Source organism: Danio rerio, chromosome 21 (genome assembly GCF_052040795.2).
Source record: "Danio rerio strain M-AB ecotype USA chromosome 21, GRCz13ab, whole genome shotgun sequence".
Classification (NCBI taxonomy): domain Eukaryota; kingdom Metazoa; phylum Chordata; class Actinopteri; order Cypriniformes; family Danionidae; genus Danio; species Danio rerio.
Genome location: NC_141041.1, coordinates 9,538,347 through 9,562,500, shown reverse-complemented (window position 1 = coordinate 9,562,500; position 24,154 = coordinate 9,538,347). Strand labels below are relative to the sequence as shown.

The following is a 24,154-nucleotide window of genomic DNA, read 5'->3' as shown; positions in this document are numbered from 1 at the left end:
AAAAAACATGTATATGGTATAAAAAATGATCTAAACTTTTGGAAAATCTTCAGCCTGGCCAGAGTTTTCAGAAAGTTTTGGTTTCAGTCATCCAATATGGACATGGACGAACAGCGAAAACGTGTAAAAATAAAGTGTGTTTTGAAAATACCCACGTTCATGCAGACAGGGCCTTAGAAAAGCAGCAAATGGAAACATACAATTTTTTTAAATGAGGCGTGCCCTCAAGCACCACCCCTAACCTCAACCCCTAATGTATGAATGAGATCGTACAAATGAATTTGAATTAGCCACTAACATCAAACAGTTATGAATTGCCAAGAGATTGTGATGGAATTCTGAAATCGAGTATTTATTTTTGGCAATTAAGATTTTATTTAAAGAGTGTCAGTGAGTGTTTTAGTTTAATTTAGTTTTAGTTCTTCATTTATTTATAGCTTACATAGTTCACAGCCCCTGGTATTGTCAAGTTGTCATTTTACTCCAATATATTTAGTCAAGGTTGCGTTGAGTATATGCATGTAAAATGACTCAAACTGATCATGAATTTTTCTTTGTCTTGGAGGTGCAGAAGATCGGTGCTACATTGTTCACATTTTTGCGACAGATTACGATGTAGCTGTGATGTGGGCTTTTTTTCCACAGATGAGTAGATGTTATCACGCACTGTCTCTTTGATCAGACGTGTGTGTGTGTGTTTGTGTGTGTGTGTGTGTGTGTGTGTGTGTTTCTCTGCATGCTAAGGCTTTTTTGGAAGTGAGATTGTGGATGTGTGTCAGGGGTTTTTGCTGTTGAGACTGTAACATTTTATCGAGCGGAAACACAAGTGTGTGACTCACAGGAGAGTTAGAGGAAGACAGACGGCTTGAACTCACTTCCTCAAGAAAGACCACCGCTTAAATCCGTTTCATCTTCATCCGTTTGTCTTAAATCCCTTTTTATTGAACTGAACGTTTATTAGCCAACATTCAAACAACCACCATATACAAAAGACCCACAGACACAAATTCACCACAGAGAAGAATGACGACATTACAAATATTGTGGGATTTCCTATAGGGGTTACTATTGGATCATTCACCCAGAAAAATGAATTTTCTGGCATCATTTACTCATCCTTCACTTGTTTAAAACCTATTTTCTTTCTTCGCTTCGACACAAAAGAACATGTTTTATAGAATGTGAGGAAAATCATGTGAGGTAGAATAAAAGATGAGGTCATTTTTATTTTTGGGTGAACTGTCCCTTTAAGTGATAGGTCTACACTACCTGACAAAAGTCTTGTCGCCTATTCAAGTTTTAGAAACAACAAATAAAACCTTAACTTATAGTTGATCATTTGAAATCAGAAGTGGCTTACGAAAGGCGAAGGCCTTTAGATTACGCTTATTTACCAAAATAAAACATGATCATGCCTTGATTTTGAATTATTTAATTAGGACAGTAAGGTCTGACTTTGCTTAGACAAAAGTCTTGTCACTTAACAGAAATAATGCACAGTATAGAATTAAAAGTCATGCTGCAGTGGAAAAAAATGAATATTGTGTATGACTCCCATGAGCTTAGAGGACTGCATCCATACATCTCTGCAGCCTCCACATCAAAGTTTCTGAAAACAAAGAAGGTCAAGGTGCTCCAGGATTGGCCAGCCCAGTCATCAAATATGAACATCATTGAGCATGTCTGGGTTAAGATGAAGGAGAAGGCATTGAAGATGAATCCATAGAATCTTGATGAACTCTGGGAGTCCTGCAAGAACGCTTTCTTAGCCGTTCCAGATGACTTTATTAATAAGTGATTTGAGTCATTGCAGAGATGTATGGATGCAGTCCACCAAGCTCATGGGAGTCATACACATTATTCATTATTTTCCCACTGCAGCATGCCTTAATACTGTTATCTGACAAGACTTTTGTCTAAGCAAAGTCAGACCTTACTGTCCTAATTAAGTAATTAATAATTAAGACATGATCATGTTTAATTTTGGTAAAATAAGCGTAATCTAGAGGCCTTTGCCTGTCATATAAGCCAACTTTTGATAATAAATGATCAACTAGAAGTCAAGTTATTATTTGTTTGGATAAAACTTGGATAGGCGACAAGACTTTTGTCAGGTAGTGTATGCATTTTTCCAATGTGACTTGTCAGTTTTTACTAGTTTTGTTAGTTTAAAATGTGCCTATATACTTTGTATGAATTTTTATTTTAGTTTACACTGTAAAAGTGCTTAGTTGACTTAAAAAGAGTAAACCCACTGCATTTAAAGCAATTAGTTGACTAAAGCGGTGTAAAACTGTTGCCTTAAAACTATTAAGCAAATGAACTATGTGCATAGTAATAATAATTCATTCGGTCCCACTTTATATTAAGTGGCCTTAACTAATATGTACTTGAACAGGAATTAATAGTTTGTTACAATGTACTTATTGTGTAAGTACATGTATTTACTGTGTACCTATGCCTAATTAAATACATGTATGTAATTACATCTGTAGTTAACTTTTGTAATTACATTTGTAAATACACTGTTGACCATCCCTTACACCTTAACCCACCCTTAAACCTACCCATGCCACCAAACCTGTCCATAACCCAACCTCTATCCCAACTCAAAAGCACCACAAGTGTTCTCAAATACATTATAAATACAGTAAGTACATTGTATTTATTTTTTGATGTAAGTAAATACACTTAATATAAAGTGGGACCATTCATTCTACTTAACAGCTCTAAACTACAATGCATTTAGTCACATGATCATTTCAAATAGCTTTATATATTACTTTAACATAAGTAACCAAAATGCTTGTCGTTTTATGGTTGTTGCCTGTAATAACCCCTGAACGCAGACGTAATGGTGTGCTACTATGCATTTGTAAACACACCTACCGTTACACAATGCCTGTTTAGACAGAAATAGGCAGATGACGCATCTAAGGTTTCTAGGTATTCTAGGGTTTCTCAGGAAAACAAGATTCTCTTTAACACATCTGAAAATACACACGGCAGCAGCAGCACATGTGGTTTTAGTGTTGTGGTGTGTTTGAAATGTGTTGCACATTTAGATGTGTGTCTTCGTTATGCTCTTTGTTTGAGTGTGTTTGTATCCATGTGAGTGTGTGTGTGTGTGTGTGTGTGTTGGGGCTGCAAAATATATCCTTTCAGCATCGATAATGCAACGTGCGCATCCACATTATTCACATCGCAAGATATGCAATGTTGAGACTGAACTATAGGTGACCAGACGCTACAGAAGATGTGATTTATAGAGTTACTGCTACAATAAACCACAATAGAGTGAAAGCTCATCATTTGCATGTGTTTTTAAGGCCTGTGACTGTGCATTTCAAGAGAGTTTAAACAATCTGGCCACAAAAACTTTAAATGTTTGGAGGTGTAATAAAGATGAGTTCTATTAAACTATACAGACTTTATACTGTTTATTAGGGCTGCACAATATATTGTTTCAGCATTGATATTGCATTGTGATCATTGCAGAATATAGAAGTTGAGTTTGTATTGTCATTTACCATTTGCATGGCAAGGCAGTGGCGCAGTAGGTAGTGCTGTCGCCTCAGCAAGAAGGTCACTGGTTCGAACCTTGGCTCAGTTGGCGTTTCTGTGTGGAGTTTGCATGTTCTCCCTGCCTTCGCGTGGGTTCTCTCCAGGTGCTCCGGTTTCCCCCACAGTCCAAAGACATGCGGTACAGGTGAATTGGGTTGGCTAAATTGTCCGTAGTGTATGAGTGTGTGTGGATGTTTCCCAGAGATGGGTTGCGGTTGGAAGGGCATCCGCTGCGTAAATAAAAAAAACTTGCTGGATAAGTTGGCGGTTCATTCCGCTGTGGCGACCCCGGATTAATAAAGGGACTAAGCTGACAAGAAAATGAATGAATGAATGAATGGTGAATGAATGATTTACCATTTGCAATGTGTGTAGCAGGTACATGATGTCAGATGCTCCAGGGTGTGAAATCTGAGAGAAAGTAAAATTGTGGGTATACAGCATTCCTTCGGCTTAATCCCTACCATTTTAGATCTAGGGTCCATTCTTAGTACGTGGATTGAGTTAGCTGGATTTGGTTATTGACGATTTGACATGATCCAGGATCGTTTTGTTCTTCAAAACTGATCTGAGAGTTGTTGTCATAGCAACAGTTCTGGTAGCTCAAACCTGCTCGGGAGCAGGCTCACTTCATATAAACAGGATTAGATTGGGTCAGTTCAAGCAAAGGTAATACTGAACGTATGTACGGAATTCTAATATCTTCTTACAGTAGTAGTTATATACACTTGGGAAAATAGTAAATAATTTTTTTTAACTAATATATATATATATATATATATATTAGTTAAATAAGGTATAGTATTAAAACGTATGCAATCTGCACTCTGAAATAAGTACAAAGACTGCCACCTGGTGGTTCGAAGAAAAAATTTATTGATATGAACTTTTTAGATGCAAACGCGTACGATCGCTTTAGTATAATTTGTGTATGAAAATAGACATGCGCAATATGCGACTTTTTTAAAGGAATAATACATTTATGCAGTCATAAAGATGTTTTTTTTATGTTTTTTGAGATGATTATTTTAACATCCTGTTATTCTTTACACTGATTAAGAAACCGGCAACTATACTACTATGGCCTCTATCATAAAGAAAATCTGCTCTAACTGTAAAACTAAATAAATTGCTAAATACTCTCGACACATGAAGGTATAAAGCCTGCAGCTCACAACAAAGGTGGAAAGTTATTGTGTAACATATTTAACAAACTGTTTACTATGAATTTGATGTAATTTTGCTCACATGGATAATTGAATATTAATCAGATGATGTCATTAAGCTTCTGTGCCGTCAGCCAATCGTTGCATTGCTGATCAGGATTTTAAGGATGGATATATCTGTCCTTCACAACACATGCAGCGATCTTAGATCAGTTCGTCCAGACATTTTAATCTGATTTGCAAACTTGTTTGATGAACCAAATTAGCCAGAGATCAGTTATCAAGATTAAAAGATCCAGGTCCAGGATCTGTCAAATCATCATTTAAGCAAGGTACGAAGAACAGATCCCTGTTTTAGATTTTCTTGACAAGAGACCAAAATAAAGAAGCTTTATTTTTATCATTTGTGTCAAGAAGATTGCACATCTAACATATATTTTTTTAAATTACAAAATTTTCCGCAAATGTCTGGGAATTACCACAATTTTTTTTTAAATTTTAAGCGCAAAAAAATAAAATAAAATAAATAAATAAATAATAATAATAATAAATAAATAAGCAATTTACACACAAAAAGATTATATATAATCATGAAACACTAGGGGGTCTGCCTAGTGTGTATGTGTGTGTGTGTGTGTGTGTGTGTGTGTGTGCATGCATATATGTAACAATTTATATGTGTTGAATTCAAACAAACAAATTAAGTTGAACATTACTAAATTTAATTAGTTTGTTTAAATTCAACACATAAAATGTTTGCAACAATTTTGCAGACAAAATTTTTTTCAGTATACTAAAAGAATACAGTGGGGATATTTTGGCTGCTTTTCGTTTTTCTGGCTCACCTTTAAATGGCTGTTTAAGGGGTTAAGAGTTGGTTTTAGGGTAAGGGTTAGATTTGGGTTAAGGATGAGGTTTGGGTTAGGCACTCAATTGCGAGTCTGAGAGTGTGTGTGTGCCTTTTGTATTCCTCACATTGTGGGGACCAGTTGTTTCAACAAGTATAGCAATATTGGTAAATAGTGATCTTGTGGCGACTAGGCATGGTACAATAACTGGTTTCAAGGTTTACAGTGGTTTGGGAAAGTCAGGGTTTTAAAACCGCTAAAATTTCCTGTTCCTAGGGTATTTGTGAGGGTTTTTTAATGTGTTGTAAAGAAATCTGTGCTTTTGACACTAATGAAGTCAAGGATTTCTTGTGATCATTTAGCCTCACATGTTTACTATTCCAAAATATTATAAATGTTTCCTAAAATAAAATATATTTTGTTCAGCGGAGGGGAATTTTTTATTTTTTACCCAGACATTTAAAGAACTTGTTTTACAGCAGTAATCACAATACTGTGATGCTGTGAAACCGTGATATTATTATCCAAGGCTATCATACCGTTAGAAACTAACCGGCCCATGTCTAATGGGGACTTTTTTTTTGGTCCCCATGAGAAAAACAACTCATAAATCACACAGAATAATATTTTGAAGATGTAAAAATGCAGATTGTTTCCTGTTAGGGTTGGTTCATGAGGGTTTATGGTTTATGAGGGTAGTGTTGGGGTAGAGGGAGAGAATATACAGCTTGTACATGCATTAAAATCATTACGTTGAAGGGAAGTCCCCATAAAGATATCTGTACAAATGTGTGTGCGTCAGTGTGGGAGTGTGTGTGTGTGAAGAGTGGCACTATGGCAGGCGGTAGGATATCATTTTTCCTTTGCGTTTTTCTTCATATGAATGAAAGGAAATTAGTACAGGTCCGCCCTCTCCTTCCCCTCCCCAAAACCTCTCTTTCTTTGTATTTTTCTGCTTCTGCAGACCTGTTTTTCTCCATCTATGCGTGCAGGAACTGACTTGTTTGTTTTTTATTACTTGAAGGAGACTGATATGTACCCTTTATAGTGTGAACTATTACAGTATATGATTTTTTAGTTTGACTACAGTATTCAGCATTACTACTGTACTCATGTAGACAGTTTTATGCAGACCTCTTGTCCTAACTCTATATTCTCGGCTTCTCCTGTAGTGGATGATAATAAATAATCTCAAAGTCTGTTGAAAAGTGTGGTTTTCAAACAAGCCTATCTAGTAACCGCCTGACGTTTACCAAGCAGTGATATACCCTATCTATACATCTATGTTTTTGTACACACACACACACACACACTCAAACTCACTCACTGGCCACTTTATTAAGTACACCTTACTAGTACCGGGTTGGACCCACTTTTGCCTTTAGAAGTGCCATAAAGCAGATGCACATATACATGCTTAAAAACAAGCTCACTCATACGCCATGCACTCATTCAGCTAATTATCCTTTATTATGCCTCGTAGGCACAGAATGTTGCAGGAAAAGCCATTTGTTGTTTATGTGTGTTTAGCGAAAGTGGGTCAGTAGGTTTGTCTGGAGTTTAAAATAAAACTGGATTTGTTGGTACATGTCAAGGCATACAGTGCGGAAGTAAACGTGTGCCCTGAAGACTGGCGCTGATAACGTCTGTTTCCACGGATTAGAGATGCATTCATGCAGTGTGTGTGCTTTGAAACATGCTGATCCGGTTTCGCAAATCTGACACCAGGATTGTCCCACTTTTTTATTTTAAACCGATCAGGTATCAGATAGACACGAGATATGAATCTATGGCAAGCTGTTTTGACGTATTCATTACAAGGATATGATTTACCGCTATAAACAATTACGGTTCAATATATAAGACTGGAATTCTTGATGAGAAAATAGGATTTCTACTAGTAATAAAGGCAGGTAAAAAGTTAATTCTTGATAATATTAATAATGTCATGCATTTCTTGGCATCAGGAATACAATTTCAGGTAGCAAAGAGTATCATTTTTGATATTGAGAATTGTACTTTTGCACAGTTACAGTAAATGTCGCCCTAATCTGCCATTTTTATTCAGTTCTTACTAGTTCAGAGATAGTTCTTGCTATTAAAAACCTTTTTTAATAAGTATTTAGTGTGATTGGTTGTACAATTGTTTACACTTCATCTCAACAATTGAACTGGTTCTATAAAAACGGTAATTTTAATATAAATTATTTGTGAAAATTAAGGCTGCATGATACTGTAAAAATATGTGATATTGTCAGAGTATTGCGATAGCAATATTTCTTATGATATAACATTTCCCTTTTTATTAGCTATGTTTTTAAATAATTTATTTATTAAATGGTATTAAAATAATTAACCAGTTAAAATATGTTTTATGTCTGATCTAATTAATGCTAATTTAGACACAAAAAAAAAAAACTGCATCAAGGTGCAAACATTCATTCATTAATTTTCCTTCTGCTTAGTCCCTTTATTCATCAGGGGTCACCACAGCACAACACACACACACACACAATGGCCAATTTAGTTTATTAAGTATATTATTAGTATATTGTGTTCAATGGGGAAAAAAGTTGTGTTTTTATCCAGATATTTAAAAAGAACTTATTTTAGAGCAGTAATCACAATACCTTGATATTTTTATCGAAGGTTATCATACCATCAGAAACTTAAACTAGCCCATGCCTAGTGTATATCAAGCATTTACATTCTAATCGATGAAGTTTAAGTTGTTGATAAAAACTCCTATACTGTGAAGGATTAAACATCTAAATGGCTTGCCTTGAGTGATCTGCTTTCAGTATGAAAAAAAAACCTGTGATTTCTCCAGAACTCCAAAACTACACGCTTCACTGCACACATTTTGATCTCTCCTTCCTTGATGCTGATTATGACCCACACGTTTAGTACCTTAGAATTTGAAAAGAATTTTCCTGAGTATTATCAGCATGGGTGTTTCAGATAAAAAACTGAGATAAGATTGCTCCAACTGGCAAGAAGAGTTTTCGTGAATGCAACTGTGATTTACCCATTTAAAGGGACAGATCGCACAAAAATGAAAATATCTTGTGCTTTGAAACATTTATGGATTTCTTTCTTTAAACAAAACAAGATATCGTGAAGAAGTTTGCTAAAAAGCAGCTATTGACATCTACAAAAGTTTTGGTCACACTTTACAATAAGGTTTATTAGTTAATGTTAATTAATGCATTTACTAACATGAACAAACAATGAACAATACATTTACTACAGTATTTATTCATGTTAGTAAACGTTAGTTAATGAAAATACAGTAGTTCATGGTTAGTTCATGTTAACTCACAGTGCATTAACTAATGTTCACAAGCACGGACTTGGATGCTAATAATGCATTAGTAAATGTTTAATTAATATTAATAAATGCTGTACATGTGTTGTTCATGATTAGTTCATGTTAGTAAATGCATTAACTAATGGACCTTATTGTAAAGTGTTACCAAAGTTTTTACAGTACCCTGTTAAAAAAATAATAATTTAAAAAGTTTTTTTCCCTCCCCAAAATTCTTCAGTATATCTCGCTTCATGATAAAGAGAAGAAACTGAAACAGGTTTGGAAGAAGTGGAGGATAAATCATGCATTGTAAAAAAGAAAAGGTAAAATACTAGTTAATAATATGACAGAGTACTTCTTTTTAAAAAGGCATTTCTTTAACCCCTTTACAAGATGTTAGATTAGACTTTAGTGTCTCCAAAATGTGTCTGTAAAGTTTCAGCTCAAGACACCTATCAGATTATTCATCCCGGAATCTGCCCATTTTGGTGTCTGAATACATTGTAGCTGTTTTTGTAGCCTGTGGCTTTAAATGCAAATGAGCTGCTTCTGCCCGCCTGCCATTCACATGAGCGTGTCTGCTTCTCATCATGCATTATGTCACATAAACAGCCGCTAGATATAGAAACAGACACAGATGAAGCTAAAATACAGCTCATTAACCCAAAATACCATGTAAGTTTATTTCATGTACTTCAAGAGTTCACACACTTAGCTGATGATTGATTATAAAGCTTGTTTGGCATGCAGTCCTGGGAGAGAGCTCTGAGCTCATAAGATCCTCGAGCCCGGGGCTCCCTGCAAGGCGAGACTGGAGTTTGAGCTCAGGTAGATCTCGAGAACTTCCCTGCTGTAGTAGCTAATGTACAGATAGTGATTGCTCTTAAGAGATAACTACTTACTAGGAGCATGTCTATGGTGCCGATTTGGATTAGTCAATTAACTTAAGTTGCATGTTTTTGGACGGTGGGAGGAACTGTTGGCTGGCTTGGTAAGGACTAGAACCAGTGATGTTCTTGCTGTGAGGCGACAGTGCTAACCACTGGGCCACGGTGTCAAAGGAGGAGGAGTAGTGGTGGAAGGGGGGATTATTCAAAACGAAGATGGCTGTTATATAAAACATAGTGTATTTACAGTGGCTTAGAAATCATCTGATTTGTGAATCATAAACTGAATATTGCGGGACCGGCTGCAAGCAATCATAAGCACGTGATCCTCTCGAAATTAGTTTATAAATACACTTCACTTGTTTTCACCATAAATATTTACATTAGATGTTGCCTAGCTATTGTTGTCTATTGGAAGGAATGTGTAAATAGAGCCGCCATTTTAGTACAGGGTAGCACTCCTATGAAATGAATGTGAGACCAAGGTGCAGTGTAGGACTGGCCATCCAGATATACACATATATAAATATATCTATGATTGGGAGTTTCCTGTTGGTCAGTATGCAAACATTTTGTTTAAATTATGAAAATTATCATTTTACATCCTTTCTACATCGATGGATGAGGGGAACACTAACAAATATTTTAATCCCAGTTTCTTTGCAAAAAATGTTCTGTGGACATTTCTATGTACATGTTATTAAAGAAACATGACACCTGTCAATCAACTCGGTGAGCAGGGAAAACCGCACTCATTGCAGTGAGCCTCAAAAATCTCTGGGATTTGAGTCCTATTTTACTGTCAGCAAATTTAAAAAATGAGACTTGTTGGGTTTATATCACTCCAATACCACAGTGGACACACTATACCAGGGGTGTCTAAACTCGGTCCTGGAGGGCAGCTGTCCTGCTGAGTTTAGCTCCAACTTGCTTCAATACACCTGCCCAGAAGATTCTAGTATATCTAGTCAGAGCCTGATTAGCTGGTTCAGGTGTGTTTGATTAGGGTTGGAGCTAAACTCTCCAGGACACCGGCCCTCCAGGATTGAGTGTGGACACCCCTGCACTATACTGTAAATACAGACCACACAGCTCACAAAAGTTGATTTTCATCATAGGTGCCCTTTAAACAAATACATTTGTATTATGATGTTTAAAGGGATAGAAAAAAACGGTTTACATTTTTTTTTTGTTAAACACAAAGAAGATATTGGGAAGAATGTTCCATTAGCCATACATTCACATAGTATTTTCCATGCTATCAATGATTAAGGCTCATATGCTTTAAAGTGGTTCAGTTAAGTCATTTAAGTAATGTTAAAGTTAAATAAGTTTACTTGGGAAAATGTGCGCAAGTAAACTCCATCATCAAGTTTGTTTTTTATAGACTACAAATTTTGCGTCGGAATTTTTAATGTATGAACGTTTTCACCTCCATTGTGTGCATATGCCACATTTATAAATGAGAAACACACTACTGAACATTATTATTATTAAATGGTATTAGAAATAGTTATTATATCATCAGTCACCAGCAATCTAGCCAATGCAGATCGCTGGCGAACTTCAAATCTGCTAGTATATGGACTACAAGATCCAGTCATGCAACACACACACCTGCTCCAACAAGTCTACATTGATTACACTCTCACAGCTGATGCTGCTCATGGACCGATTACACCACACATATACAGTTGAAACCAGAAGTTTACATACACTCTAAAAAAGGGAACACGACCATTTTTTTTTTATTTCTGATAGTAAATCATACTAGAGATAGATATAGAGCTCAGGATTTCTTCAAAAGACTTTTCCTAAATAAAAGCAAATGCAGTTAACACACATGACCTCAAGCTTTGTTTGAACACATCAGGATTTCTTTTAACCAGTCCTGAAAAGCTCCAATAGAGTATACGCGGAGCTAGTGTTCCTTCCCATACTGATAAACTTCCGGTGGACGGTTAATGTGACTTTTTTTCCATTTTATACAATTCCTTTTACAGCATCGATGTTGTAATATAATCAGTTAAATAGACTTTGGCATGCATTTAGTTTTTTAAGCGTAAAACGAGACAAAAAGCAGTTACTCGCACACGTATGTCAGAATCAGCAGGCTAGCGCAGAAGCTCCATTGAATATACTGGGGTAAAATAAATGTTCTTAATTTAAATACATGGTGGGGAAAAATGTAATTTAATGCAGTGCTTCTTGTACAATCTGAGACCCACTTTATATCGGATATCACTCAGCCAGTGGATGTCGCTGATTTTTACAGAAAAAAAAAGACCTTAATCGAGCCGATTTTGTAATGGTATGCATTTTACCAGAAATGCTTAACCCAGGTTACTGACAAATTAAAAGTCCTTTTGCACAGTGGTTCCTAACTTTTTTTGACCCCCTTTTCCCCCAGAAAATAATATAAGAGGGGGGCACATTTAATGATATAATCGCTCATAAGTTTGCAGTAATGATGACAAAAAAAATTATTTTCAAACAAACGGTATGTTTATTACTTTATCTAGATATGTTTATGCACAAATAATAGCCTAATGTTTCCCAGAGATGGATTGCAGCTGGAAGGGCATCCGCTGCGTAAAACATGTGCTGGGTAAGTTGGAGGTTCATTCTGCTGTGGCGACTCCGCATTATTAAAGGGTCTAAGCAAAAAAGAAATTGAATGAATGAATTAAGGAAAATAGCCTAATGTTAAATAAAAGCAAAACATCAGTGGGCCATTTGTAACTGAAAAACGTAAGCCTTTGGCCTTTAAATTGACCCTATTTGACATTCAATAACAAATATATCAGTATTCACACTGGTGTTGGGAAAAAAATAATATAGGCTATTACAATTCATTACTTGCATGTTATTTGTTATGCTCTATCAATAAGTGTGTGGATTGCTGTGAGGCGAATCAGTGAGACTCTTTTTTAGTGGTGGACGGATTACAAATTTGTCCATTTTTGGTCAGCTAGGGCAGTGGTCCTTAACCTTTTAATCCTTTAACCTTTTCACCGGGCCTTTTTCCCTTAGTAAAGAAACTTTGTAAAGACGTCTGTTTCTTACTTATTTTGCTGGTTGTGGGTTAAATTTGGGTGCTCAAGTGACAAAGATGCAAGAGAAAGAATACGGTCATTTTTCAAAATAAAAGATTTTTCAAAATAAAAATCCTTCAGAATCGGATAATAAATAAAACGGAAATAATTAATGATTTATTGTGCGGCCCGCTACCAATTTATCTATGGACCGGTGGTTGAGGACCACTGAGCTTGGGGATAAAATGAACTAAGGCAACATGATCGTTCTCCTAATTGTCCACTGCTAAAGATTTTTTTAGATTATGACGCGACCCCCTAGAAAGCTCGCTGAGGAACCCCTAGTGGGTCCCTGTTGGGAACCGCTGCTTTAGCATACAACCGCATATACGCTATTAAACAAAGCCATCTGTAAGTGAAGATGTTGTGAATGTCAGCAGTTTGATTGACTTTGTGCCCTTTGTGTTTTTCTGTAGGTCTGTAATGTCATTATGGAGCAGAACAGCCTTCAAGATAAGAATAAAAATTACAATGAGGTCTGATCACACAAAAACAGACACGCATGATTGTAAATATGGTTTATGAGGACGCTCTGGCATAATGCAGTCTATATTGTAAAAAACACTATATGACCCATGGGCAAATTTAGTGATTTTGAGTTTTGACCCAGCAGTTCTAATATGCAACTTTTTGATTTTTATTTATTGTATTTTGTCTTTATCTTATATCATAAGGTTTTCTTTTCTACGTCTTTATCATAATGCAATGGTTTTTTACTAAGCGGAAATTAAAACCGTTTCCCTAATGACATTTGACGGTTGACAAATCAGGGAAATAAACGACCGAATTATCAAATAATACCTGCCGTGAGTGTAACTGCATTCACCATTGGGAGGCGCTATAATCACTCTCGTATGAGAATTTTGCTTTCACCATATAGAATAAAGTTATCCAACATGTGCGCCCGATAGCTCCGCCCCTTCCGCTACATGGTCAAACCTGCGGTCATTGAGTCCGTGAAGTGTCCATTATTCCACACTTCACTTTAGCGGCTAAATGAGTGCATCATCCGGGTAATTAAAGTGCACTTATTATTTTTTAGAGTTTTCAGTGTGAACACACTACTTACACTATTTATACTACAAAATGGCGTAGAATAGTGCATAAGTATGCGACTTAGGATGCAGCTTAAATCTTCATCTGATTTGATTGCTATGTTATATAAATAATTTATAGAAACTTAAAAAGGTATTTATTGGGAGCCCCCAGATTTCTTGGGGCCCTAAGAAGTTGCTTACGTTGCTTATTGGTTAAATCTGCCCCTGATATAACCCAAATACAAGCCTCAGAGGACACCTGTGGCAAATTCTGAATATCAAAAGACCCTGTTAATGAATAGTTCACCAAAAAAAAGTGGTTTCAAAGATTTATCAAACCTCTTTTTTCTGTTGAACACAAAATAGGAGACCTCGAAAAATGTTAGAAGCGTATTACCATTTGTGACAAGTGAATTATGAGTTAATGATGACAATTTTAATTTTTGGGTAAACTATCCCTTCAAGTATTATATTTAAGCGTTTTGAATTACAAGGACACAAGGCACGTCCTCGTACACTACCTTAATACAGTACAACCAGATCATTTTCATGTCGTTTTCATTATATTTCATTTTCATTCACAATTTCATTATACAATTTTGTCCTCGTAAACCACATAAGTACATACACACACTTACACAAACACACACACATGCGGGCACATGCTGTTATTAGAGGAGTTTTTATGAATCATCTTACTGATAAAGCTGACATTACCACACGACTCTGACTCTCACTGACACTTTCTGTTCCTCTGTGGTCTATTAGAGGAACATGCTACACGGAGTCTACACAATACAGAGTACAACAGTTGGGAAGTTAAAAAACGGATTCATCTTGTCCTTAGACAAATTGATTTTTCAGTCATTCCTTTTCTTTTCGGCGTAGTCCCTTTATTTATCAGGGGTTGCCACAGCGGAATGACCCACCAACTTATCCAGCATATGTTTTACACAGCAGATGCCCTTCCAGCTGCAACCCAGTACTGGGAAACATCCATACACACTCATTCACAGACTGACACTACAGCCAATTTAGTCTTTGGACTGTGGGGGAAACCGGAGCACTCAGAGGAAACCCATGCAAACATGGGGAGAACATGCAAACTCCACATGGAAATGCCAACTGACCCAGCCGAAACTCAGACCAGTGACCTTCTTGCTTTGAGGCGACAGTGCTAACCACTGAGCCATCGTGTCACCCCTCAGCCTAAAGTAGCCGATTTTTAACAGTATAAAGTGCGCATGTAGTTTTGAAAGACTTTATTAAAGCATCATAAGAACAAACCAATCAGTCATTGCACTGAACAAAAGACAAAAGGTACAAAATTGTGTATTAGAGGCAATAAACTATGATCCCATGAAGCACTGCAAATGAAGCAGCGAATATAAAAATGCCAGAGAAATATAAACCATTTCAGTTTATGGTTGTGTCTATGCAGTGTAGCAACCCGCCGGTTATTAAAACGGTCCACGCTTCCCAAATACTGATGCGTTTTGTTTATTGAACACCCTGAAAATGAAAAAATGAACAAACAAACCGAATGTTTTACACAAACACCATCAAAAATAACATCAAAATAAACAAATAATATACAACGTGTAGTTTACCGTGTTGGCTTGATAACCAGCTGTAGAATAAGCAGGAGCATTTAACAGGTGCCTGAGTTAAGATCCCAATTTGCTATCCATACAAACTCTCACAGGTTAAATCAATCACGAAAGATCACGTGACCTCTGACTGAAGCCAACCGGAAACAAGGAAAGTTATAACATAAACTAATACACATTCAAATAATGAAATACAAAACAATAAACAAAATACAAGCTGACCGATCAGCTTCAGCTACATACAGGACATTAGTTGTAATTAATAAATTGGACAGAGGTAAAAATTGATGATTGATGGAATTCACTCTGATTGATGGAATTTTTTGTAGAGCATTATGGGTAATGTAGTTTTTGCTATTCAAAAGAAGGTAATAATTCACACTCAATTGCTTCATACTGTTTTTATTTTTACTTTTTTTTACATTTTACGGGTGATAACAGACAGACAGACGTTTCGGCACAAAGCCTTCCTCAGTGTGCAGTAATGTAGTTTTTGCTGCACAAATTCTGCTATTATACATGGCTATTTTTAAAAGCCAAACATATGGCTTCAATAATATCAGTCAACAACTTCAGAGCTCACAAATGTCCTGTCTTAAATGTAATTATCACAATTAATATTATTAAATAACAGTTTCCCAATGAAGAAAATGAATGGTATTATCCATGACTGGGTCTTTTTTTTTTTTTTTAGGTTTTTTCTATAATTTTGTATTATTAAATTTCCTTTGCATTTAACTATTATTTTTCACATCAGGTGTAGACGGTGTTACATTTTACATTTACTTGAATGCATCTGGCAAGCCCTGATCCTGAATTTGCGTTGAGCATATACACATTTTATTCCATGACCTGATGTTCTTCTGTTTATGCTACAGGGATGTTTCGGATATGTATTTGGATACTGTTCGAATCTGTCGAATTTCCTCATAGAGAAGAAGATCGGCCGCGGTCAGTTCAGTGAAGTCTATAGAGCCACATGTCTACTGAACAACCAGAAAGTTGCACTAAAGAAAGTACAGGTGAGCGGTTCTGAGATAACATTTTAAGTCACTTTTACTATAGTATTGAGGTTGCATAATATGTGCATCAATGTGCTTTCTATATCAGAGCGATTGATCTACACTTCTACACAGTGCAATTGTGATGAATGAAAATTTGAGGAACTATTAAAATATACTCTCTTTTGAAAGATCTAAAATAAGTCTCTGATGTCCCTAGAGTGTGTATGTGAAGGTTTAGCTCAAAATACCCTTTGAAGCAGCCCCTTTAAAGCCTGGTTTATACTTCTGCGTCAAGTGACCGGCGTAACCCACAGCACATGCAACACACGTGTAGCTGTGCATTTATACTTCTGCGCGCTGTCTCTGCTGGTCTGCATTAAGACTTTCGAAACGCTAGTTGGCAGTGAGGTGTTAATGTTCCTCTGTGTCGAGTTTCTTCGCTGCTGTTTTGCTTTTCCTGAACACTTCCGGGATGTACAAGTGGCTCAAACTCGCTCATTTTGAGGCAGGAACCGGCGGACGTGCAACAACTTTAACTATGAGGTAAACACAAAACAAAACTTTCCATCCGGAGCTCCTTCACGGGACTCCACACTTGTAAACAATCGCTCCATCAGGCTCGCACTATTCACGCTGCTCTCGGTCCCGCCCAGACTCGTCAGCGCTACCAAGCCGACCAATCACAGAGCTTGCGCTACGCGTCGTTGCGACGTGTAGTTACATTTTTTGAGAGGTGCACGTCAGCGACGCCAACGGCCAAGGTGAAGGGTTATGCGTCAGCGCCGTAGCATATGCCGGCATTTGACGCAGAAGTATAAATCAGCCTTTAGGCTTGGATACAAATTGTGCCGTTTTGTTGACTGTCGCTTTAAATTTAAATCAGAGTGTGCACTCTTTTCAAAAAGGGGGTGGAGCTACTAACATTTATGCATCAGAATAGTGGCAAATTGAAAGCAGGATCTTGGTGAAAAACTGAAAATGTCAGAAGTGGCTCAGAAGAAGACAGTCTGTGGAAACTACGGTGTTCATTTGTGCATCTAAAACTCCACATTTACACTGCACTGTTCAAGTGACTTAATTCCAATAGTTTTTTTTTCTTCCATGTGGCACAGATCAGATATGGCCCATGTACGTGTAAGCAGGAACAAATCACACGGATTTCGATTTACTCAAATCAGATTCAGGCCTTGTTCACGTGTAAATTTATCTGATATGAATCGGATCTATGTTCTCGTGTCTGCAGTGTAAGCAGGAAGATCGGATTTTCACCAGTCAATGCGAGTCGCGAATCATTAAACACCATAGCGAATGACGTCAAGTCTGGCAGTTTCTTTACAGAACAGACTTCAGAGTCCAAAACCTTAAATCTCATACACGAGGACTTAAACAGCTTTTATACAGTCATATTGCACAGGTGTTTAAGCATGTTAACGAGAGTGAGAGAGAGCAATGTCCGCCACGTAGGCTAACCAATAAATGAAGTTTCACAAACTAATTTCGAGAGGAGCATGTGATATGATTGACTGCAGCTGGCCACTCATCTACACATTAGCTAGCCAATCAGATTGATCCAAACTCACTATAAGGAGCCTAGCTAAGAACTACTCCCTTATCTTCGTTTCCCGAAGAAACCCCCCATCCACCCCTTCTCCTCCTTTCCTCTTTTGCCGAGGGGAGCTTTCGAGAACACCTGATCTCATACTCCCCTTACATGCTCTATGGACCTGGCGGGAGCCCTGGGCTCAACTATCTCCGAGCTCAGGGTTCTCTCCCGGGACAGCATGCCAAACCTGCTAACTTGCTAACAAGTTGTCAAACAGTATCTAAGTGTGAACTCTTGAAACTAATATAAAACTAGTGCATAACTACATCACATGTATAAATCACACCATGGACATTACATTAAGATGCCTATAGGTTTAAAAAAAGCCTATACATCAAAAGAAGATGGACAAATGGGAACCAAATGGGAAGCTCCGAACAGATTACAGACAGGAATAGTGAAAAGAGCACTCTTTAATTGTCAGCTGGTAGTCAGCGCCTGTTTTTTTTTTCCTGGTCATTGCTCCTTTGCCGTGTGCTGTGTAAATGCAGGTGACCGGATACGAGTCACTTTTAAAAGATGATGTACGCAGGTCATCAAAAAAAAAAACAGATACAGTCGCAAAATCGGAATTGACTATCAAGATCTGCAGTGTAAATGCAGCCTTAGTCGCTGACATTACCTTTAAGCTAGGTTTTAGATGAAAACTCTAATGGCAGAGGGCTGCTTCTCACTCAGGGCTGTCTATGCTAATAAGGGGGAAATTGACACTAATGGGTGGGCAGGGGCGCAGCTGAAATCATTAGTGTCGCTTTCATGGAAGAAACTGAACTGTGGTTGGAGATCACAGATGTAATTGAAGAGCGGGGAAGGTGGGGTGGCAGGTGGGTGGAGATCGCGGATATAAATGAAGAGCGGGAGTGGGGGTAGGAGAGATCGCAGATGTAATGAAGAGTCTGGGGGTGGGGGGGCAGGTCGCGGATGTAAGTGAAGCCTACTGATAATATCTGTGGAAGCTCCTAAATGGTGGGTGGGGCTTTTCCCCTCTGATGACACGTATAAAAGTGAGAATTCTCAATTCATTTTTACCATTAAGGCAAAGAGCTTAGAATGACCAAGAGGCGACACTCAATAGAACGTTCCATTGCAACAGCAGCGCCCAGCAACAGCCTCGGATTCCGCATTTTTGGAGTGAAAGTGATCGGCCGTCCATTGGATCTCATTACTGTCGCGATGGCAAGCAGCTGCTTTGTTTTTAATTTATTTATTAAAAAAGCGCATTAAAGTTGATATACAACCTAAAAGACGACAATACAACACGTATTATCACTAACATCAGCACTTTTAACAGTTTATTTTACAGACTTATAATATGCTGTTGTTCTATTGGAGTTTTCATTCCAAAATGACCGCCGCACCCTCTAGTGGCTGTTTCCCAAATTACACCAGAGTGTCGCCTCTTGGTCATTCTAAGCTCTTTGATTAAGGCAACGCAGTGGTGCAGTAGGTAGTGCTGTTGCCTCACTGCAAGAAGGTCACTGGTTTGAGCCTCGGCTCAGTTGGCGTTTCTGTGTAGAGTTTGCATGTTCTCCCTGCGTTCGCGTGCGTTTCCTCCGGGTGCTCTGGTTTCCCCCACAGTCCAAAGACATGCGGTACAGGTGAATTGGGTAGGCTAAATTGTCCGTAGTGTATGAGTGTGTGTGTGAATGAGTGTGTGAGGATACTTCACAGAGTGGGTTGCGGCTGGAAGGGCATCCGCTGCGTAAAAACATGCTGGATAAGTTGGTGGTTCATTCCGCTGTGGCGACCCCGGATTAATAAAGGGATTAAGCCGGCAACAAAATGAATGAATGAATGTTTTACCGTTAAAGGCTGACTACATTCACACTCTGTTGCCATACAACTGTTTTTAAACCACTTGTAAAAGTGAGTGATTTTTGCATAATAGGTCCTCTTTAAATACAAACTGATATAACAATGTAAATATGTGCAATGCAATTGATGGTAAACCTATGCAGAGTTAGCTGTGCGTTGCATTTATGCGCATGTTATAACACGTGTTGTTTTCTTAGATCTTCGAAATGATGGATGCTAAAGCCAGACAGGACTGCGTTAAAGAAATTGATTTGTTAAAGGTAAGTAGCTTGCATTTTAAAACTAACACGCATGAGGCTCTATTTGTGGACATTTGTAATGCTTTATCTTCATTCTGTACTTGCAGCAATTGAACCATCCGAACGTCATAAAGTATCTGGATTCTTTTATTGCAAACAACGAGCTCAATATTGTTTTGGAGTTAGCAAGTGCCGGTGACCTCTCTCAGATGATTATGGTCAGTCTTGCATGATTAAATACTTTAATAAATACTCTTCCATTAATAAAGATAAATCACATTTTAGTTATTTTATTGGATTTTGTCTTGAATTAAAACATTTTAGGAGTGTGTTAAGTCATGCTAGAAATGTGCTAGTACAATGTTAAGGCATGCTTGAAATGTGCTAAAATGATAACACATGCTAGCAGAGATTTTAATAATAGGCTGGAAATGTGTTTAAGCAGGCTAGCAATATGCTAAAACATATTAACAGTGAATTTATTTTAGATAGAAACAAGCTAGCAATGTGCTTAAACATTATCACGTGTTATCAGATGCTACGTGGGTAAAGTCTAGATCGGATATGTGGTTGGCTGGAAGTGTGATATGCACATTAATATAGCAGCATTTTTTTTATGACACAGTATAACAATAATTAATATATTTAAAGTACTGTGACTGTTGGGTTTAGGGTTGGGATGGGAGTAGGCGTTAAAAATACAATTTATTAAGTAATTTATTAGATAACATACAACTACTGTTTTTACATTACTGTGACGATTGCGTTTAGGGTTGGGGTAGACGTTAATAAAATACAACAAATGGGAAATTTTATAAATAATATAAATAGTTCTTGTTAACTTCCGCCTGCAACCATATCCAATCTAGCAACAACCAGATACAGTCAGTGTGCTAATAATGTGATTACACATGCTAAGCAGCATTCATTGTTTATCTATAAACTAACATTTTTCCTGACTACTTTAAACCTTCAAGCTAGTTTTTCAAGCCAGGTTTAAAATGACGCAACAGTCTAGTATAATATATAATATATTAACTATAAATGTATGCTATACACTCACTGGCCACTTTATTAGGTACAACTTACTAGTACCGGGTTGGACACCCTTTCGCCTTCAGAACTGTCTTAATCTTTTGTGGCATAGATTCAACAAGGTACTGGAAATATTCCTCAGAGATTTTGCTCCTTATTGATGTAATAGCATCATGCAATTGCTACAGATTTGTCGGATGCACATCCATGATGCAAATCGCCAGTTTTACCACACCCAAATGTGCTCTATATTTGTTAAGTTCTTAAAAATGTAACGTTTAATTGTTGTTATTATTATACAGTTTCAAGCAGTTAAAGTAATGTAATATTTAACTACAATATTTATAAACAGTTTTGTGTTGTTTTATTAACGAAAGTTTAAAAATAAACATGTACGTTTATACGAATGTTTTATTTATTAATATTAAATTCGGTTATTCCTTAATTTTTACATAAAAGGTAAATTAACTTAAATAGGCTACATTATTTGTTGATGTACGAGATCGAGGAACATGTTTGCCAGTAAATAATGTTCGCACCACTTAAAAAACAAAACAAATGAATAACTTGCGAAAAGGATGCAATAAAAAATGCAAGCGCTTAATCATTCTTCACAATCGGATTCGTACGTGCAATAAGCCGAGGCTATATTGCGCCGACAAGAACAAGCCCTAAAACTAAGTCTAGAGAGAGAACTAATACTAGTTAATATTAATGATTATAAACACGAACTGCGTTGTATGATAAACGCATCACAATGATGTCGTGATCTTTGCTGAAGAACTGATATGTTATCGCCGTCTCCCCAGCCAGGTTTTCATCTGCTTTTTTCCCCTTCTTCTGGATACAAACAATAAAGTATCAGCGCCAGACCAGTGGTTTAAATTATATTTTACTCTCCTGATTTCTTTTCTTTTCATTAAAAAATAATTAAATGTTTAAAGTTTTGTATTGCATAGCCTATATATTTTTAAAGATTATCATTCAGCCTACCTGCAGCGCATGAGGTTGTGTGCTGGGCAAATCCCCTTTACTCATGCTACCCATTTCATTTATGACACTGTAAACTTGACTTGGCAGGCTGATCATCTTTAAACTCAAAAGGTGTTTTTAACTTGAGACTGCATGCTTCTGCATAATGTGATGTTTCTTATTACAACTGTTAGCGGTGTCAAAATGAAAGCAAACATTAAAAAGGGTTTTGTTTTATCAATTGTATAGTTTAGTTTTAATAATAGCTAATGTATATAATAAATTATAATATCGATTATTGTGTAGACTACAGTGTTCAACAAAACAATTTTATTAGATTACTCTAATAGACCAAATCCCTAACTGAAAAACGAATGTGAAAATGACAGGCAGTTGCGTCTTTGCTAAAATTAATTTAACGACACATTTCTTTTGCTTTTTTCCCCTTTAGAGATCAAAAGAGCTGTATTTAAAGAATTATTTCACTAAAACATGAATTGAATGCCCAGTTCTTTCCCGTGTGAGTTTAGTGCGCCTCCGCCGCGTCTGCGTTTTTAAGGTTAGGTGCACCCTGACCTGACGCGGGACCAGATCTCTGTATTGCTTTGATTTCTCAATTTTCATAACTGCATTGCATTTTCATATGGTAAAATATCAAAATTTATGCTCTGAAAGTAGTAGGAATGACGGGAGTGTTAGTAATTAATAACAGAAAGAACTTTCACTTTTGAGTGAACTTCTGTCACGTGTTATTTTAGTATGATAAAATAAACAAAAATAGTAATGCAGAAAAGTATTTTTCGCTCTGCCAAGCCTTCTCTGTTGCTGTATAGAGAAGCAGCCTGCTCAGTCTCCTTACCCCGGCCCAACCCCGCCCACCGACTCCTGAACGTCTCACTCACTAACTCACTCACTCACGCGGGCATGCACTGCGGTCTCATGAGGAAACGCAGCTTTTTGATATAATGTTTTTCTTGTTCCCAAATACAAATAATTTATCAAGTATTGTTTGACATAAGTATTCGTAAAAACACTCTATTCCTGCTTTTCCGAATACCGTATTCCGGTTCGGCTCCACCCATAATATATATATAATTTATTTATTTTTTTTTTTTGCATCGCACCCTCCTGCGATGTGACTATCGCGGATGCGCACATCGCGATTTCGATGCTGAAACGATATATCGTGCAGCCCTAGTTCAAAGTCACTTAAATCATCTCTCTTCCCCATTCTGATGCTCAGTTTGAACTGCAGCAGTTCGTCTTGACCATGTCTACATGCCTAAATGCATTGAGTTGCTGCCATGTGATTGACGGATTAGAAATCTGCGTTGAACATGTGTACCTAATAAAGTGGCCAGTGAGTGCATATTCAAATAAGTAAAACCCAACTAAATGATCACTGAAAACCAAGACTAAATCAAACTGTTAATAAAACTACAATAAAATCTGAATAATACTTGACAAGTAGGTTTTTTTTTAATGTATTCATGTCAATTTCATATTTTGTGTAACGTGTGTAGCATTTTAAGAAGAAGCGGCGGTTGATTCCCGAGCGGACGATATGGAAGTATTTTGTACAGCTCTGCAGTGCACTGGAACACATGCACTCCCGCAGAGTCATGCATCGAGGTACACTTTCTAACATTATTTCTATAAAAATGATGCATGATATTTTTCATTAACAAGCTGTTTTTTTTGTGTGTCTGTGAACAAATCAGATATAAAACCAGCCAACGTCTTCATCACAGCTAGCGGAGAGGTCAAACTCGGAGACCTGGGACTGGGGCGATTCTTCAGCTCCAAAACCACTGCTGCACACTCTCTAGGTAAAACTGGCTAGCGCACAACCAACATTCAGGAGGGCTTTTTACGTTTACTTTTGACATCGACTAAACATTGTAAAGTAATAGTTGAAAAAAAAAAAAATCTGTCTTTTACTCTCTGTGATAGTGTGTAATAGAAGCTA

General features: G+C 37.1%; 1 protein-coding gene across 6 annotated transcripts in view; it reads left to right on the top strand.

Annotated features, from left to right (window-relative positions):
- nek6 (NIMA-related kinase 6) overlaps nucleotides 1-24,154 on the top strand; it is a 35,947-nt gene that overhangs the window by 4,456 nt on the left and 7,337 nt on the right. For 5 of the 6 annotated variants that reach the window (XR_015519994.1, XR_015519995.1, XR_015519996.1 and 2 more), the window contains exons 2-7: nucleotides 13,287-13,346; nucleotides 16,396-16,539; nucleotides 20,137-20,199; nucleotides 20,286-20,396; nucleotides 23,709-23,817; nucleotides 23,907-24,014. Coding sequence is in view for 3 of the 6 variants with exons in the window: in XM_087300734.1 (XP_087156860.1) it covers nucleotides 13,287-13,346; nucleotides 16,396-16,539; nucleotides 20,137-20,199; nucleotides 20,286-20,396; nucleotides 23,709-23,817; nucleotides 23,907-24,014 (595 nt within the window). In the remaining 3 variants the exon portion in view is untranslated. The remainder of the gene's footprint in view (nucleotides 1-13,286; nucleotides 13,347-16,395; nucleotides 16,540-20,136; nucleotides 20,200-20,285; nucleotides 20,397-23,708; nucleotides 23,818-23,906; nucleotides 24,015-24,154) is intronic. The other variant, XM_087300736.1, reaches the window with a different exon arrangement.